At 40.3% G+C, this 15,064-nt stretch overlaps 3 protein-coding genes across 5 annotated transcripts in view; 1 reads left to right on the top strand and 2 right to left on the bottom strand.

Moving 5' to 3' along the window:
• Nucleotides 1–2,385, bottom strand: part of zgc:136971 (S9 family peptidase) — a 7,529-nt gene extending 5,144 nt beyond the window's left edge. Inside the window, 5 exon segments of the mRNA XM_025059258.1 lie at nt 40–115; nt 248–323; nt 460–595; nt 1,780–1,982; nt 2,061–2,385. Coding sequence (XP_024915026.1) covers nt 40–115; nt 248–323; nt 460–595; nt 1,780–1,897 — 406 coding nt within the window. The 5' untranslated portion in view covers nt 1,898–1,982; nt 2,061–2,385.
• A 609-nt stretch (nt 2,386–2,994) lies between these two features.
• Nucleotides 2,995–10,815, top strand: ifrd2 (interferon-related developmental regulator 2). 3 transcript variants are annotated; one of them, XM_008318722.3, is made up of 13 exons: nt 2,995–3,553; nt 4,471–4,521; nt 6,927–7,043; nt 7,172–7,256; nt 7,386–7,510; nt 7,619–7,776; nt 8,031–8,084; nt 8,198–8,376; nt 8,493–8,601; nt 8,758–8,892; nt 9,201–9,329; nt 9,609–9,701; nt 9,907–10,815. In XM_008318722.3, the coding sequence occupies exons 1-13, from the start codon at nt 3,511–3,513 to the stop codon at nt 9,985–9,987; spliced, it is 1,359 nt and encodes a 452-aa protein (XP_008316944.1). In that variant the 5' UTR covers nt 2,995–3,510; the 3' UTR covers nt 9,988–10,815. The 3 variants fall into 3 exon arrangements, with proteins under 3 accessions (XP_008316944.1, XP_008316946.1, XP_008316947.1); XM_008318724.3 differs by lacking the exon at nt 4,471–4,521 and having other exon boundaries at nt 3,002–3,553; XM_008318725.3 differs by lacking the exons at nt 2,995–3,553; nt 4,471–4,521 and adding an exon at nt 4,558–5,925.
• Nucleotides 10,816–12,685: 1,870 nt separating this feature from the next.
• amt (aminomethyltransferase) overlaps nt 12,686–15,064 on the bottom strand; it is a 5,152-nt gene continuing 2,773 nt past the window's right edge. The window contains exons 5-8 of the mRNA XM_008318727.3: nt 14,302–14,526; nt 14,014–14,194; nt 13,174–13,329; nt 12,686–13,066 (exon numbers count right to left, since the gene is read on the bottom strand). Coding sequence (XP_008316949.1) covers nt 12,891–13,066; nt 13,174–13,329; nt 14,014–14,194; nt 14,302–14,526 — 738 coding nt within the window. The 3' untranslated portion in view covers nt 12,686–12,890. The remainder of the gene's footprint in view (nt 13,067–13,173; nt 13,330–14,013; nt 14,195–14,301; nt 14,527–15,064) is intronic.

Consider the following 15,064-nt stretch of genomic DNA (forward strand, 5'->3'; position numbering starts at 1 on the left):
CACACAACAAATAAATGGATGGTACTACTCACTACTCACCGTCATCATATATTTGACCATGTTTGTTGAGGGCAGTCAGGTCGAGACACTTCCTGCGGCCGTGACAGTCCCATATCTAAAATAATGACATCCACAAGTAACAGGAATCTGTCAGCTAGGAAAACAGCTCCGAGTATGTGTTCTTTATTTTCTCACCTCCAGGAGCTGGTGGCCACCAGCTCCGAGTATGTGTTCTTTTTTTTCTCACCTCCAGGAGCTGGTGGCCACCACTCTCTCTCACAACCGCTTTCAGGTTTCGAATGGGAGAAAACGCACTTAGTATCCTGAAAAACAAAGGAAGAAAAAAGCATTTACATTGTCTTGAAAAATGTGAAATAAACGCTGTTATTAAAAAATATTCCCTGAGACGTAACCATTAGGAGCTGAGAATATTTACAGACAAAATATGACAGAACTCACTCTGCAGCCAATGGTGTACACGGTCCAGAGGAGGTGACGGCCCTGATGCTCTTGTAGTCTTTGTTGTCTGTGATGAGAGTCCACTGCTGAGAGTGTCGGAACCTAGAACATCGGACCAGGTCATTCTGACTCCACTCTGGATATGACATAGTCAGAAGATGAAAGAAAACAGCTACAAAATTATTGATTTTTCAAGAAGGTAACAAAAGGTATTTTTCACTTCCCTTTAAAGTCACTCCACTATCCATATTATTAACATTGGTTAATTACAGATAAGAGCATATCTGAAACAACTCAGATACTTGAGATGATATATTAAAGATACAAAGACACCAGTGTGTAGTGAAGCATCTGTAGCTTTGCACACCATCTACTAATGTGCAATCAGGTTGAACGGTGCTGTAGCACAGAAACAGATGGCTTCACTCTGTTAAACCCCGTTAAACCTTTAACCAGCAGGCTGCTGTACTGTAGGAGCAGGAGGCTGGCAGGCACTACACGAAGAGACACTAAACACAGAATTAGAAGAAACTATTAGAGTTGTTTTTCATATAAATAATAGTAAACCTATCAAAACACTTCCTGGAATTGATACGACATGTTCATTTTCAATGTAGTGGTTAGTTAAAATAGGATATTTTTAGCAGACTATATCTGCTGTCACTGAAACACTAATTTTACTGAACAAACAGTAAATCTTCTGTCCGTGATGTTGAAAGAACCTCAGTCTGTTACTTTAAATAGCTAATCATTACTTCACAAGATAATAAGAACAGTTATTTTGTTCTTAAAGAGTTTTTTTCTTCGTAATAAATTGACCTCTCACAGTGAGGTCTCACATGGATCCAAGTCATGTTGCAATGCACATGTAACAATGTTCTGAGAATATTTTAAGGAAAACCAACTGCTTAACATCAGTTTCTTGTTTTAAACAACTGGACTGTGTTTACAAAAAACACACACTGACTGAAACTGTGTTTGCTTGTATATACTACTGTAGTATTCTTAAAAGTACTAATGTTTGAGTTTTTTTTTTTTTTTGACCAATTCCACACACCTATTGGTACCATCCCAATCTTTGTACCGACAACTTACTAATAATTAGCTAGAATACTTCAAAGACAAAGACGTTTAACTTGATTAGGTAAACTTTGATGATGATTGATTTCTCATTTGTATAAGTGTTGGGGAAAAAAGCACATCAATGAATTAAAATAATATTGCACGCTTGGGTTCAGGGGGCGAGGGGGTGTTTTCAAAAACATTAATGGGCTTCCATTAATATCAATCTACATATTTCCATCAACGAAGCCACCTCACCTGCAGTCACAGTATAGACATGGAGCTCCTGCAGCTGTTCCTCCTTAACGTGGGCAGAAACGGGTACGGAGAAACCGCTGACTTCTCCGTACACACCGTTGACATGCCCGGGCTCCATGTGTGTCTAATGCCGTCTGCACTTTATGACGAACTCCTAGACATCAGATACCGCAAGTGTATGTGAGAATTTGCGGTGGCCAGAGCTGTTGACAACAGAATTCATGGTTTAAACAATCACACTCAATCAACTCAATAAATCATTTACAGGAGTTTTCACAGACTTTTTCGCCTCCTCTAGACCACAACGGTTTACCACAGAGATGAACACAGTACCATCGCCTCCATATTGAATCATTGACTGGACGATACCAATTTGTTAAGACTTCAGGGGTGCAATGGCTGAAACGACCAGCGGAGGGCGGTAGTGGGTCACCAAGAAAAATTAAATTGTCGTAAAAATGTTTTATCTTTTACAAATCATCCTGGTTTCTCTTAACTCTGGGTATTAAACAGTCAAAACACAAAACGAGTTTAGAATCATCAAACTCATATTGAATGCACCATCTTTCAGTAGAATAGATGTCATCTTCAGCTGCAATTAAACACCTAAGGTCAGTGTTTCCCAAACTTTTTCTGCAGCACCCCATTTGACACATTCACAGCTATTGCTTCAAAACTCCATTTAACTTTATTCACACTTAAAAAAGTAATAAAAAATGAAGAATCTGTAGATTTATTTATTTACACTTTGGAAACCACTCCTATTGGTATTTATGTTGTTTGTTTTGGTCTTGTAAAAGTTTGTCAAATAACAGTATGGCTGCCTCTTCATAGATACACATTCTTGATGTTAATAAAACTGGCCGCCTTTCTGGTTAATGTTTATCGTTTTCAGGTGTTTGCTCTTATGGGCCATTTTACCATGACACAAACACAATTCTTATTTTGAGTACCAGTATGGTGTGTGACAACAAAAAGATTAATTCAAATTATACCAAAACCCAAGGAAAATACACTTTTTACAGTTAAAAGTATTTCTTCCTGGCTGAATCATTCTAAAGAAGATAAACTACAATTTTTGGTGTACTTATTTGTAAAACGTTTTTTCTTCCAGTTGTGTAATTCAATTGTTTTGGTTGTTTTGTTTTATGTCACAATTTGAGTGGTCAAATTAAATACAGCAAATACTTCCGTAAACAGGGATTTCAACGGAACCAACCTGGCAACCCCGGCTGCCGGTCTGCTGTGTATTTACTAGGGAGAAGATGGTGGACTTCGTGACAGCAGCGTGTTCTAAACTCCGACCTAAACTCTCTGAAAAAATCTCTCTGTCTCAACCTGGGATTAGATATAGATTACCTGGGGACAACCACAGATAATATTTAGCAAATTTAGCAAAGAAAGTGTTTTTTCCGCTCCAAGATAAACTCTTTATTTCTAAAGGGGAGGAGAGAGTTGCGGAACGTGGTGGCGGTTTGTACAGGGAGAAGGACGCTAGTTGCTGTTAGCTCCAAGTGACAACACTTGGTTGGAAAGGAAGCACTTTCCCGAGGACTGACACCGAGTCATTCTGATAAAACCAGGACGCCACATTGCTGCGGCTGCAGCTATTGCCACCTTTACAACAGACAGTTGATAAAGCAGTAAGGAGCGGCAGAGAGCAGGCTAAGTTCGGCTGGCTAACCTGAGCTAACTGAGTTGTTAACTGTTGGATCAAAGCGGTGAGACAAAATGCCTCGGAGTAAAAAGGGCAAACGTGGCTCCGGTAAAGCCGGTAAGTTGTTGTTATTACTCAAGAACTGCTTTTGAAATAATCGAACATGTTACTGGTGAGAATGACAACATTGTTAGAAGTAAAAAGACAAAGTTAAACTTTGAAACCAATGGGTTATGGTGAGTGAATGGTAAAACAGAATAACAGCACAGGCACTGCTTCGTTCCATTGTTTTGTAGTCTGTCACGAAGCGTCACATCCACGTGGGTTATATAATCACTGATGTGCTGCTCCAACACTGACACTGTACAACAACCGAGTGCTTTTGTTTGAATCGCTGTGCGTTTATGGTGCACATTGTTGCCTGAAGTACACCCAGGTCACCGGTTTCGGTTGCTGTCGTACAACTGAGATCGATCATGTAATTTAAGCAGCAGCAGCACCAGGCCACTACAGCACAGGCAACAAGTGCTACGGCCTCAGTCAGTATACACAGAATGTTAATTTACTCATTGATACACACCTATGCAGATTCTCCGTCAATGCACGGTACAGTGGTGGTGTGGAGCATGCATGTGCCTGATAGGGCGGTTGCCCACTTGTCACGTTTTGTGCGGGATGTTGAGTGGAAAGTGTACACGTGCTGGGAGTACGCGCACACATGTGCAACCAGTTATATAGACTAGACTGACATTAAATGCTGAGTGCTATTTTTTATTTAACATTTTCGATCTTCTTCACATCACATCGATGTGTAAAACGTTTCTCTACTTGTTGCGCAGACTTGTGATTAGTAGAATTAAATTGCTGGGAGACAGAGCTCTAATGTTTAATGGGGTTCTTTACATAAAAATATGTAATTAATTTGCATCCAATTCTGCTCATTTACCATCCATCCACCTTTCTTCCTTCAACCCGGGCCCCTTTTATTTTATCCATTCATCTACTTTATCCCTTCGTCCATACATCATCTCTAGGCTCTCTCCGTCAGGAGGTCCTACAGCTGTCAGCTAAAGCATCTCTGAAAGGTAACTCCTCTGCCCTTTGGTCACCTGACCTCAGCTGTATGTCCGGCCCGGCTTACACAGCATATGCACCCTGGCTGCTCATCTGAAGCTCTTGAACTTCACTATAGTGTATGGAAGCAATTCAGCAGGCAGTCACCTCATCATCCACCCTGTGTTATTTACATTTGTGTTGTCTGAACTTATACACCATTTAACCAGACACCTAACTGTTTATGCCATAAGTTCTTGTTTCGCTGCTCAGCGTCACTTAGCATCATATCAGATTGTATGAGCATTACGCTTTGAATGACCTGTCATCACACCAGCTGAGAAATCATGCAGTCATTCTGTGGACATGACTGAAGACAACCACTATGGAAAAGCAGAAATAGAGGTGTTACTCAACAAACTACACTTGGTAAAAAACGGAGACATTCTGGTATTGTTTTGACCGTAACTTTGTGTGGGGAAGCTATGCCAAGGTCACCACTAATCAAACTGGGATTCACACAGAAAAACCAAACAAGTCTAATTTTGCTTCAATACCAATAACAACCAATGAATTAACCATTCATTTAAAGAAATTGTGCCGTGTACACCTGCAATACCTAATAGTCCATGATTCACAATCATAAATAGACCCTTACTATATCGGGTCAGGGGAGTTCCTCTGTGCTGGTTTTAACTTCTCGTCTGCTACAGCTGTAACTACTTGCAAGCAAAGTGTAGCATGGGAAGATGACACGTGAGTTGTTGCAACAAGCACTCACACACACACACACACACACACACACACACACACAGTTTACCCTAGGCAGGTCTGTGTGGGAAGACCTGCCCACATACCATGTGTGTATTACTGTAGGGGAGGAACCAGCAGGAGTTCAAGGATGGTGAAATGGAAATATCAGTAGTCACTTGGGCCTTATCTCAGTAATTACTAAGACTGTGTGTGTTGGCAGTTCAGTCACGGAATACATTATTACACAAGAAGGATTGTTAGGAGTCCAGTCAGGTTTATCTTCCATTAGAACAGGATTGAACTCAGAATACATTTAGAACAGTTTCATTGTCTGTCATCTTTGTCTCAATTTAAAGAGCATCTCTACACTGTCACAGTTTACCAACCAACAACATAATTGATGAATAATTCAATAGTATTACATTTAGTTATTTACAACATGACTGGGTTGCTGGGCTGTAACTGATTGATCATAATGTGACCAAACTGCCACTGGTCCATCTGGTGACATTGGGCTCTGATCAAAGTCCGTCTGATATCTGATGTCAGAATTTTCCTTTTAAAATACAGACATCAGAGTGAATGCAGTTGTACAGTTAGCAACCATTATTATTATTATTCTCCAATGAGTTAGTCTGAGTGTCATCACAACAACTTCAGCAGCAAATACAAAATGGCACAAGGTAAAGTGGTCAATCACCTTAGCAGTTGTGGAGCATTTAGCTCATGAAGCTTTGCCTCTTGGTTTTAGCTGACACATTGACAAGGGAATAGTAGCAGTGGTTTGTCCACAACTGTCTGTCCACAGTAGTCTTAAGCAGCATATGGTTAACACACAACCAGCTCGGAATAATAAGAAATAGATTTTATTGGTAAGAGAAAACCAAATCCATGTTTCACTGCAGACATACAGTATGAACAATGACCTCAAAGTGACCTTTGCATTCACTTCTCGGTATGTGCAAGTTAAAAACGTCTTTTCGATGCAGACATGTCCAGTGTCTCAGAATAGTTTCAGAGGAAAGGAGAAGGTCTAACTCCTCTTGCTGAGGTTTGTGAATGACAAAATTAGGGTTTGACGTGCGGCCCTTCCAGTTTGTGTGCGTCTCTCTCTCTGCGCAAGTCTGTGCCGGAGGTGTACAGTTACTGACAAAGAGAGACAGCTGAGCAGAGGAAGCCTACAGTCAACTTCCTTTAACCTGCTATTACTCACTGCTGGCCACCAGCCTGATAAAGGCTGATTCACTTGTTCACTGTGAATAGGAAGGATATAAATAAATTACTTTTACTTTAACACTAATGAGAATGGAACAAATTAATAGATCTAGTTGTAAGTCATGCCAGTGCCAGTTCTGTCCCATTTAGCATTAATATAGCCTTGCAATCCTAATAATATTTTAGAAAGCCTATATAAAATGTTAAATACCTAAAAAAGGTTCTAGGATTTGGATAACTAGACCCCACCTCTTTTTAGTAGGTCCCACAAACTCCGACGTCGGGACTCTGTGGTTATCAACTTGAAGTTTCTATTTAATGACTTTGATCACCTTCTGTTCATGAATGTTTCATCCACATTCCATTCTTTTTCCTTCCAATAACAATAACCTTCTAAAAAAATCTATATTTCTCTCTCAATAAATTCTTCTTCTGTCTCTCTTCTTACCTTGTTCTTGTTCTTCTCTAGGTAATAAAAATGGAGTAAAGGGAGAGTCGGGTGCCAGTGAGGATGAGTTGACGTCCGATATTCTCAGCCACTACAGCAGCGCCAGTGAAACGGCGTCTGTGCAGGAAGAGGGCACCGGTGAGCAAATAAACACTTAACATCACCAGTGTTTGTATGCTGGTTCAGGTACTTTTGTTGGGAAGCATAAAGAATTAATCCAGCCTTTCTGTTTTGTCTCTAAAATGATATGTGCATCCTGAAATTAGGTGGTGAGCAGGTGGATGAGCAGACGGCCCAGGAGGAAACGGAAGACAAACTCAAACAGTGTATAGACAACCTGATGGATAAGAGGTGAGGGGTCGTGGCATTAGTGTCAACTTTTAAGTGACTTAAAAACTAATAAAATATCTTACCAAAGAACTGAGCTGAAGCAGATTCTTTATAGTAGTTCCTGATTATCCTCTCCTTTCTCTAACTCAGTGCTAAAACCCGTCTGGCTGCCCTTGCGTCGCTGCGACAGGCCTTCTCCTCCAGACTGCTGTACGACTTCCTGACTGAGAGACGGCTCACCATCAGTGACTGTCTGGAGAGAAGCCTCAAAAAAGGTGAGACCTGGAGATGTAGAAAACCTTTCTATACAAGACAAGTCAATTTGAATTTATGTACTTGTCAGAGTAGCACCACCAGCCTAACTGACCTCTGCTCATGTCCAGGCAGTGGAGAGGAGCAGGCAGCAGCGGCCACACTTTTCGCCCTGCTGTGTATCCAGCTGGGAGGTGGAGACGAGGCAGAGGAAGGCTTCAAGATGCTTCAACCCGTCCTCACAAACATCCTAAATGACGACAGTGCCAGCATAGCAGCCCGGCAGAGTGTGAGTTGTGGTGTATAAACCGTCGTCATGTTTGTCACTGTTGCAGTTGTTTTCTGTCCAGTGTCTATTTTGGACACAAATGTCTGACGTTAAACATTGGGTCTTATTTTGAATATTTTTAAGCACCACTCCCTGTGCTTCATCCAAAATGATTTGACGCTGTCTCGTTTAAAGATGTGTTTCTAAAGCTATGAGTCGAAAGTTGAAAAGTTGTTTGTTTTTAACATTTAAATTGTACTTTATGATTATTTCAGTGTGCCAGAGCTCTGGGGATGTGCTGTTACGTGTCTACTGCTGAAAATGGAGAGGTAAGAGCAGAAGAGAACAGAGAAAACACATTTTTCTAAATAAACTGCAGTGCTGTTAATCATGAGACCTCATTTCTGATTGGATAGTTTGTGGACATCTTCTACCCTCACAGGACTTGATCAAATCCCTGGCCCTCCTGGAGACCATTTTCATGTCTTCCTACGCAAACAGAGAGGGGGCGCTGCCCACACTCAAACCTGGGATTCCTGGCCTTCACAGCGCTGCTCTGCAGGCCTGGTCACTGCTGGTCACACTGTGCCCTGCCTCCAGACTGACTGTACTGCTGGACCTGTGAGTGCAGCAGCAGCAGCAGCGTCATCATCATCAACAGCTTCATCACTGCTGTTATAACTACTGTTCTGATCCAACAACAGATAACTCACTGCTGTTTTCTCCCCTGCCTGCAGTCACCTCCCCAAACTGCAGGAGTGTCTGGAGAGCAACGACGTCAACTATAGGATCGCAGTGGGAGAAACCATCGCTCTGCTCGTGGAGCTGGGGAGAGACATCGACGAGGTGAGTACAACTGCTACTGTGGTAAACTGAAGATTGTTAACCTTTAAAATCTCTTTTGTTTTCATTCTTGAGAACATTTCCCAATTATATTCAGAATTGTAATGTTCTGTAGTACATGTTGCATCTGTTGTCACGTGTGTGTGTGTGTGTGTTCAGGGCTTTGAGGTGGAGGACAGTGAAAGTCTGTGCGAGTGTCTAAAGAGTTTAGCAACAGATGGCAACAAGCACCGAGCCAAGAATGACAGGAGGAAACAACGCTCCATCTTCAGAGAAGTGCTACATTACATAGAGGTACGATTTCTAAACACTGAAATGTTTCACAATTATTTTTATATATGAGGGTAAGTCAAAAAAGTTCTAATACAGGTGTCATAATTACTAAGTGTCTGACTTTAGTAACGAATACATGATGAGACGTGGATCTAAACGTAGAGTTGTTTTAGACCCAAGTAGGGTTACGTTGATATTAGCATTCTTATTCTTATAAACAATTTGTCTCAGAACTTTTTCAACTCAGCCTTGTACATTTGTACACTTGTCATTTTTATAACTTTTTTTGGAACCTGCTTCATGACAACTCACCTCTCACACCGTGGCAGAGTGAAGACTTCTCTGAAGAGAAGATCAGATTTGGACTGGAGAGCATCTACATCGATGGATGGATGAGGAGAAGGATCTATGACGCTTTCAAAGATATCCTGGAATCTGGAGTCAGACACCACCTACAGGTCAGGAGACAAACTGAAACTAAAAGTGAACTATTGATGATACTGTATATTTTAGACAAAAAGAAAAACATCTGGCTACATTTTAGCTCCTAGCCGACCGCACTTTTAACTATCAAGATGAAAACGATTGTTCTTTCTACATTTAAGAAATGTTTTTCAAACTTTGATAACATTCCTGACTTTGACAGTGAGGTCCTTGAACTGGAGTTTGGTTTGGTGAGTGACGATGAAGTTGTTAATCCTCCATTAAACTATGTGTGTGTTTCTGTTGTGTTGCAGTTCAATCCACTACTGAGAGACATCTTTGGCCTCGGAGCTCCACTCATTATCGACCCCACTGTCAAAGCCAACAAAATCTCCCGGTTTGAAAAAGTACGACCATCTTGACTTTCACTACCGTGTCACATAAGAGATTTTAAAATAACCTTACAAAATCACATGACATACAGCGGTCACACCAGGCAGAATGTGATATTTTATGTTTGACGTCATCAGAGAGAAACTGTTAACAACTGACAAGACAAAGAAAAAACAAAATCAGTTTAAAAAGAATTAATCGATTCTTCTTCTTCTACAGCATCTATTCAACTCTGCAGCCTTCAAGGCCAGGACTAAACTGAGGAGCAAAGTCAGAGACAAACGTGCTGATGTCATGTAAGGGGTGGGAGTAGGAGGGGGTCGGGGAGGGACGGAGTGAAGGGATGACAGCAATCGGAGGAAATTTCCGGACTATGCTGATGGACACACAAACGATGCCTTTAATGCTTTTACCGTCAGACTCACAGCTGGGCCTTGACACTTATCAGTTCCACTGCTGCTCAACACACGGGGGGCCACACTGGGCCCCCACCCAAACACAGAGTTAGTCACTGTGAGAAGCCAAGTTTAAACCAATGCTAAAGGTTTTCTTTAAGGGATTTAAAAATATCTTGATTTCACATGAAAACAGAGAAAGTCATGTATTTAATGACTCTGCTGGTCGTCTGTGGAGTTTTATGGTAACAGTCACACAGACCAGCTCTGGTGCTGATGGGTATTTTTTTTTAGTACCCTGCCTTCCGCTGCTGTGTGTGTGTGTTTTAACTCATCACTCACATTTAGTTACTGTTGCCTTTACAACAGGATCTGAACCAAAAAAAGAAAAAAGATTAAATATGTTTCAATATAACGTCAGTCACACCCCAGAGCTGCCAAACCACAAACTGACTTATGTGGAAAAAAACAAACCTGTGTTGTTTTTGTGTGACTGCGTGTTTTATCTGAGCTTTATTTAAACACCATCAAGTATAAAAATACAACCATACCTGATTAAATGAATGGAAATCAATGACTTCATATTGTAATCTTTTTATTTTTTGAGGGAAAAAATACATTTTAACCATTTTCTGATGGATAACTGTGTTTAACTTTTATAACTTATTTAAAATATTGAGTGATTTTTAAAATACATTTTAAGACGTTTACAGAAACAAGTATTTGAAGATGACAGAGTTTTTTAATTGCAGTGCTGTTTCCTGTACTTGAATCAACAAGAGCAATGACTGAGGATTTTGTCCCAGTGGACAGTAAACACATCACAGGGTCCATGATGACTTTTTTTTTCTGAACTTTGTTGGAAAATAAAATAATTCCACATCTGTTGACCTGGATTGACCTCCACTACACTATCTGAAGTCACGAGGATCAAATCAAATAAAGTCTGTGACCACTGTGTTCTCCTGTCATTTGGTCTCATGTCACTCAGCTATTGTCAGAGAAATTCAAATATTTGTTCTAAATACTTGTTTTTAAAGTCAATGATAGGAATAAAAAATATGAAAGATTCAAGATCAGTTTTAACACTGAGTTACAGCTGTTATTCAAAATAATTCAGCATTCCTAAATGCAAAGAAAAGCGATATTAAACATTCACATATTAAATTCCACAGTTTTAGGCCTGATTCATATTTTCAGTGTTACAGTTTTTAAAACCTATAGAACAGTGGTTCTCAAACTTTTTATACTCTGTACCACCTGAGAAAACACTGAGCTCTCTCTGAGTGCCACCATGATGACCAACATTGGAGAGATGTTTGTTTGTTTAAATGTATTCATTGTAAGTGTGTAACAGTTTGAGAACCACTGCTATAGAGTATGTTAGTAAATTTACTGAAATTAGATAAGTGGACCGTATTTCTTAATACACAATTAATCCCAGTTAAACTTCATTAGTGCGTCGTAGTAACTGCTCAAACACAGTGTCAGCTCCACAAACCTCTGGTTTAACGCTTAAACCCAACTGTCCCCAATGGACAGCAACAGCAGTGATTGTTGTTTTACTCTTTGATTCAAGAACTTCAAACAAACTAAACTGCAGTAAATGCAGTATTTGATCAAAAGCACCTGGATATTTGTTAGTAATTATTTTGGTCCAACACAGACTGGTATGAAAACCGTCCCAAACTATCTGATCCGTTTCTGACGAAGGCCTGGACCCAGAACTGAGTTTAAACATCATTAACTGACATTTTCAAACGTAAATCTAGATTATATTCGCAGATTAGGTCGCAGACATTCTGCAGAGTTTATCCTCTCACACTAGGAACATGTGAGAGGACAAGATCTGGAGGAGGTGTGTCCACAGCAGCAGGAGATTCTCCAGAGGATTTAGACAAATGGATATTGGCCTACAGGAAGTGGGACAGTAGATGTATTTATAGACGTAGTTTCACTAATGCCTTGGTTTACAAAAAAAATAAATGGAGCATCCTCTGACTCTCCACAGATGTTTTTAGACTCTGATGTAATTCTATTTTGGAGTAAATGTGTGAAAACTGAAACCAGAATCCTCCTGGAGCTGCTAGATTCTCTGGAGTTTCTCCTGCTGTTTTTAGAAATGTACATCACATCAGACGACCTGAGTTTAGTTTCTGTCCAAGAGTCAGGATGTTTGTTCTTTACTCCTCCCATATAAACTAATGTTTGTAATAATATTAACATAGTTCACTTCAGTTTTCCCTCCAGTTCAATACTGAACCACTATGTAAAACACAACAGCCTTCACTTTGCATATTTTTAACCCAACCCAAATTCAAGCATTTTTAAGGATTTCAAGCACCCGTTTGAACAAAGTCAGGTTAAATTTGAATTTATGGTAGGAAAAAAAGTCCTTCATAATTTTGCCTGTGAAACAAAAAAATTAAGTCCTTCATAATTTTGCCTGTGAAACCAGTCAAAATACTTCAAATAGAAAACACTGAGTGTCAGTTAACTATTTGTACTTTTTCTACGATTCTTTAACTGCCGTTCACAGCCTTAAACAGAAGAGGGCAGTATTTCCACATGAAGGGAGAATCAAATGAAAAAACTGCAGCTGGTGTTATTCAGTGTAAAAAAAAAGTTTTACGTATATAAAAAAAATTAACTTTTTTTTTTTTAAAAACCTGAATTTCAAACCAAGATTATTTTCCCTTTACAACAGTCTACTGAATTGATGGACTTTCATAGAAATGAACTCATATCTAGGAATTTCACTGTTGGAATTAGATTTTGTGCTTGCGTGTGTGTTCAGTATGTGTGTCCTTATCCAGAGTAGTAGTTGGTTGGAACAAAGGGCATCTTGCTGACCGTGGCCGGCACCGCCTTCTTCCTGACCTCCACCTGGATGCTGGTTCCATTCTTAGCGAAGGCAGACTCCACATAGCCCATGGCAATGTTTTTCTTCAGGCACGGTGAAGGGCAGCCGCTCGTCACCTCACCTTCATCACACCAGAAAAAAAAGAAAGAAAAAAGAAATCTTCTGCGTCAGTCTGGACTAATCTGTGGTGAACTGATCTGATTTGACTGCAGGTTAAAGTTCGCTCACCTATGACCCTCCCATCTGGGCTGAGGATGGGCGTGTGCGGTCTGACAGGGGGGCCTGTGGACAACAGACCCACTCTCTTTCTGGCTGTCTTGGCTTTGATCTGGGGGACGATGACGTCAGCTCCAGGGAAATCCTTGGTCTGACGTCGACGTTTTCCTGATGAGGCGTTCAAAGACAGACACGTCAGAGACAGTGATGCTGTCAGTGCTCCATCAAAGTGATTAAAGTTTGACGAGATCATCTTTGAAATAAGGCCAGGATAATATGGGTTTAAAGACGTGTCCACTGTCCACAACCAGGTTATTTATTTTATTTATTTTGCTGTCATTTGAAATAAAATAAAAAAATAGAACAACAGCATTTAGCAAAGAATAGTCAGTGTTTCATAAGTAATTTGTTTTTAAATCACTCAAATAACTTTGTCTCTTCTACATCAATCATTTATGTTAATGAGTCTTGAGACAAATTATTGTCCTATTCTGTAGAATCAGCAGAGACAAAATAATGAGAATTAAAAGAAGAAACAATCACTGTAATTTAAATCAGTGATTCCACTAAACAATGAAATAAAGTTCAAATCAGTGCAATGTCAACACTGTGGCAGAATGGACCACTGACCCAAAAGAGAATCTAATATAAAAATAATCCTAAAAATAAATACATTGGCTTCATTAACATCCCATAATAGACAACAAATGACTGAAATACAGATAAAATTTTTTCTCTAATCAATGTGAGACTAACATGAAAAGGTGTCTCCGTACAATGTTCTACAGCAGAAAACTGGTTTAAAATATATATATATATATATATATAAAACATTCAAATAAAACACTTCACCTAAGGTCCAGACCAGAGTGGCCTCCACTGGGGTGGTGGTCTCGTCAATGTCGTTGCCATAGAGACACAGACCAGCCTCCAGCCTCAAACTGTCTCTGGCACCGAGGCCAGCCAGCTTCACCTCACTGTGGTTCAGGAGCTTCTCCGTCAGCTCCACCACTCTGGACTGAGGGACGGAGATCTGAGACACACACACACACACACACACACACACACACACATGAGAGAGTGTGTTTTCATTCAACTTTAACAAATGTCAACAGAGCAGGGCAGTAGGGACGTCCTCACCTCCACTCCGTCCTCTCCAGTGTATCCACAGCGTGTGACTCTGCAGCCAGGGACACCAAACACTGTGGCCAGTGCGGAGGTCATGAAGGTCAGCTTACTGAGGTCTTCCTTCAGACCCTCCTGCAGCACACGTGACATGGAGGGTCCTGAGAGCACAGACACAGAATCATTCAGCTGCGGTGTTTCCACCTCAGGACCCACTTCTCCAGGTTTGTTCCCTTGTTCCTTCCTCCTCCAGCATGAGTGTGAGGGGAAATTGGTTGCATGTGTGTGTGATTAGTGAGGCATGACTGGTTCAGGTGGCTCCTGCGAGCTGATTGGTCGAACATAATGAGCCTGATTCTGCCAGCTGCTGGGAGAGACCTGCCAGCAGCCAACACTGCTTTTTTTGTTTTCATTAACAAGAATTAAGAGGAATTTAATAGAGTTAACTAATTCAAGAAAGGTTAGTTATCTCCTATCTCAGCTAAGACTGTTGATGGAGCAGGTTCTTGAAAAACCACAGAGTAATTTGACTGATCTCAACATAAGTTAGCTCTTAAGCAAAGGTGGATTTAAAACTAAAAAATAATTAGACATAGATTTAAAATATTTAAGGAATTTAAAGCTAGCAAAAAAGGCTAACAATTAACAAAACAATCTGGCTAAAATTTGCCAAAGGTAGTCACACAGTAGTTATACATACATTGTATATAAAAAGTCAGAAAAGTCATTTCTCAAATATCCAGAAACTAAAGGAGTGAGTAATCTGACCCTGTAGAGC

Source organism: Cynoglossus semilaevis, chromosome 10 (assembly GCF_000523025.1).
Source record: "Cynoglossus semilaevis isolate Cse_v1.0 chromosome 10, Cse_v1.0, whole genome shotgun sequence".
Classification (NCBI taxonomy): domain Eukaryota; kingdom Metazoa; phylum Chordata; class Actinopteri; order Pleuronectiformes; family Cynoglossidae; genus Cynoglossus; species Cynoglossus semilaevis.